Source organism: Protobothrops mucrosquamatus, unplaced genomic scaffold, assembly GCF_001527695.2.
Source record: "Protobothrops mucrosquamatus isolate PMUCROS unplaced genomic scaffold, P.Mucros_1.0 scaffold1079, whole genome shotgun sequence".
NCBI lineage: Eukaryota > Metazoa > Chordata > Lepidosauria > Squamata > Viperidae > Protobothrops > Protobothrops mucrosquamatus.
Window position 1 is genome coordinate 604,430 of NW_015387307.1, and position 2,906 is coordinate 607,335.

General features: G+C 42.5%; 1 protein-coding gene across 1 annotated transcript; it reads left to right on the top strand.

Annotated features, from left to right (window-relative positions):
- Positions 1-212: 212 nt before the first annotated feature.
- On the top strand, positions 213-1,688 carry CATSPER2 (cation channel sperm associated 2). The gene has a single exon (XM_015820171.1). It carries the CDS (start codon positions 213-215, stop codon positions 1,686-1,688), a length of 1,476 nt encoding a protein of 491 aa, XP_015675657.1.
- The last annotated feature ends 1,218 nt before the right edge of the window (positions 1,689-2,906 follow it).

Here is a 2,906-nt window from a genome sequence, read left to right on the forward strand (position 1 = left end):
CCGGAAGGCCACCGGCAGCCAGTGCAGCTCACGCAAAAGCGGTGTTATATGGGAGCGACGAGTCGGAATTAACAGGTCCTATTGATATCAAGGCAGTTTTTCCTGTGCTGATAGAATGTTGGAGTCATTCTTCTCAATTGTGAGATCATTACTGAAAAACTGAGCAACTTCTAGATTTTTTCTCTCTGAACGAGGAGCAGCAAACAGGTGCCATGCAGCCCTCTGCCATTTCTAAGAAAATTCCCAAAGAGAAACCTGATGTAAACTTCCAGGTGAATCCCCGCGCAGATGCTATTCGCTCTAAGCTGATCTATACATTTTACCTGATCGATCACTTTGAGGGGCTGAGCCATGCAGTGCCACGGTATAACATACAAGATTTTGTGGATCCCAAGAAGCGAAAGAAACTGATGCTCATGGATCACCACCAGTTGGTTCGCTTCAATGTCGTGCCCACTCGGAATATCATGGTAACCCAAGAGAAACGCTGGCGCAATCGTATTGAAGTACGTTGCAGCCGTTGGCCCCCTTTTAAGATGTGGGTGTCTTCAGTTTTGAACAGCCCAACATTCAAGGGCTTTATCATCTTTCTTATCTTCTTGAACATGGTTGCCCTCATGGTCTCATCGGAGATAATGGGGAAGAGCAAAAAGACCTTTGTGCAAATAAGCATAGTCCTGGAGGTGATTATTTGGGTCATTTTGTATATATTTCTGGTCGAGATTGGGCTGCATTGGTTTGTGAGCTTTCAGAGATACTGGAAAAATCCCTGGAATATCTTCGATTTCACAGTGACCATTATCTCCCTTATACCAGAAATAATATACGTGTTGGACCAGAACCGCAATGTGATAAGTCTCCGACTTCTGCGGTTGTGCCGTGTGCTCCGTTGCCTAAAGCTCTTTCCTAGAGTCCGACAAGTCCGTCTCCTCATCATGGCTATTGCCAAAGCCCTGAAAGCTATGGCCTTCATTTTGGTTCTCCTTGGCTTCCTCGTCTTCGTCTTTGCTGTGTCAGGCATCTTCTTTTTTGAGAGTTACACCCATTCAGACAGGATGGACCTGACTTACAATATGTTTTTCATGGACATGCCCAATGCTCTAGTAACCATCTTCATTCTCTTCACCATGGATCACTGGTACGCTTTGTTGCAAGATTCATGGAAGGTCCCAGAGATAAACAAGGTGATCAGTGGTATATTTATCTGCCTATGGCTTCTGATTGGGGCATTCATTTTTAGGAATCTCTTTGTTGCCATTATGGTCACCAATTTCCAGAACATCCGAAGTGACCTAAGTGAAGAGGTGAGACAGATAGAGGCTCAGACGCAAGCTGACAAATTCAAAATGGAGATCATGGAAAAGAGATTCAGCCAGATTCGAACAGCTATGGACAGAGACATTACATTCAGAGAAAGGTTCACCATGGACCCCACATTCATTCAAACTGCAGACTATCCAGATTTCAGCTATGATGAAATGTTTCCTGGAATTTTGGACTGGGAGACTTACATCCACAAGAACCTACCAGGACTCTACGCTGCTGATGAGGATGAACAGGTGCTTTGGCCACGTGACTCCCTCTTCAGCTACTTTGAGTTGTTGGAGAAGTTGCAACATAACTTAGCGGAACGCAAGGAACTTCAGCAATACATGGTGTTGGCTCTTTCCAACCTTGAGGACAAGTAGCATGAACCATGCAAGCTTTGGGAGAGAAACAGGACAGATCAAAAGCCAAAGCAAATGAAGCTCATGGCTTCGTACCAGCCTCTCCCCTTTCCTCCTCAATCCAAAAATCTCTAGATAAGACACAAGAATACTATTAAAATATATTGCATATCATCATTCTACCCATTGTCTATCCATTGCAGTATGAAGGTCTCTTCTGCATGTTTCCAACCTAGATGGTCCTTTGCTTTCTTTTGCCAGTTGGGCCCTCAATACTTGCTGATGTTGTTGATCCATCTTGTTTTAGGTCTCTTTCATGGACACTTTTTATCAAGTGGGATCCATTCTATAACTGCCTTGGTCCACCTACCCTCAGTTCTTCTTGTTATTTGACCAGCACATTTCCATTTCAATTCTTTTACTCTTTTGATGGCATCATATATTTTAGTTTGTTCTCTAATCCATGTGCAGGTCTTTCTAAATTTTGTCTTGTAATGCTGAGCACGTATCTTTCCATGGCTCTTTGCCCCACTCATAGCTTTTGTACTGCTTGTGAGGTTAGTGTCCATATGTTAGAGCAGGTAGCACACACTGATCAAAAACGTTTCTCTTTGGACATAGTGGAAGGTTGTTCCCAAAAATTATGCTTAGCTTGCTATTGCCTGCCAACCACATTTAAGACGCCATTCAATTTTCTTTATTGTACCACCTTCCATTGAGATCCATTGGCTAAAGTATATGTAGTGCTCTACTGCGTCTAGTATACTGTATATATAATTGTGGAAAACTCATGTATATTCAAGGGTTCCAAATTCTGTTTACATAAAACTGAGATCTAAGCATCACTTTCCAGATTACAGGTGATATGGCAGTTATAAATGATATGACAATTTAAAGCCCCCGTCTTGTTTTGGGATACAAGCTTTGCTGGCGTTAAGCCATCAGGACATCAAGTTACATACATATTTCAATGTTCACATTTTTATGTTCTAGGAAAGAAATTCTCTCCCCCCCCCCAATTTAATACCGATGGAGAGCCAGCTGCAATATGGAAAGAGTTGCAACAATTTCTAGGGGTTGAATAGATAAATGGTTCTAATACAACGTTTCTCATAGTTGGTAGCTTTAAGATGTGTGGACTTCAACTCCCAAAATACCTAAGCCAACTTCGGTGCTTTCAATCCTTCCAGATACATGTGATATCCCTGTGTACCATTTCTGACTTGCACACTGCATGCC

What these genes read in the sequence shown, in the direction of transcription:
- CATSPER2 (XM_015820171.1), top strand. Translation starts at nt 213, where the DNA reads ATGCAGCCCTCTGCCATTTCTAAGAAAATTCCCAAAGAGAAACCTGAT.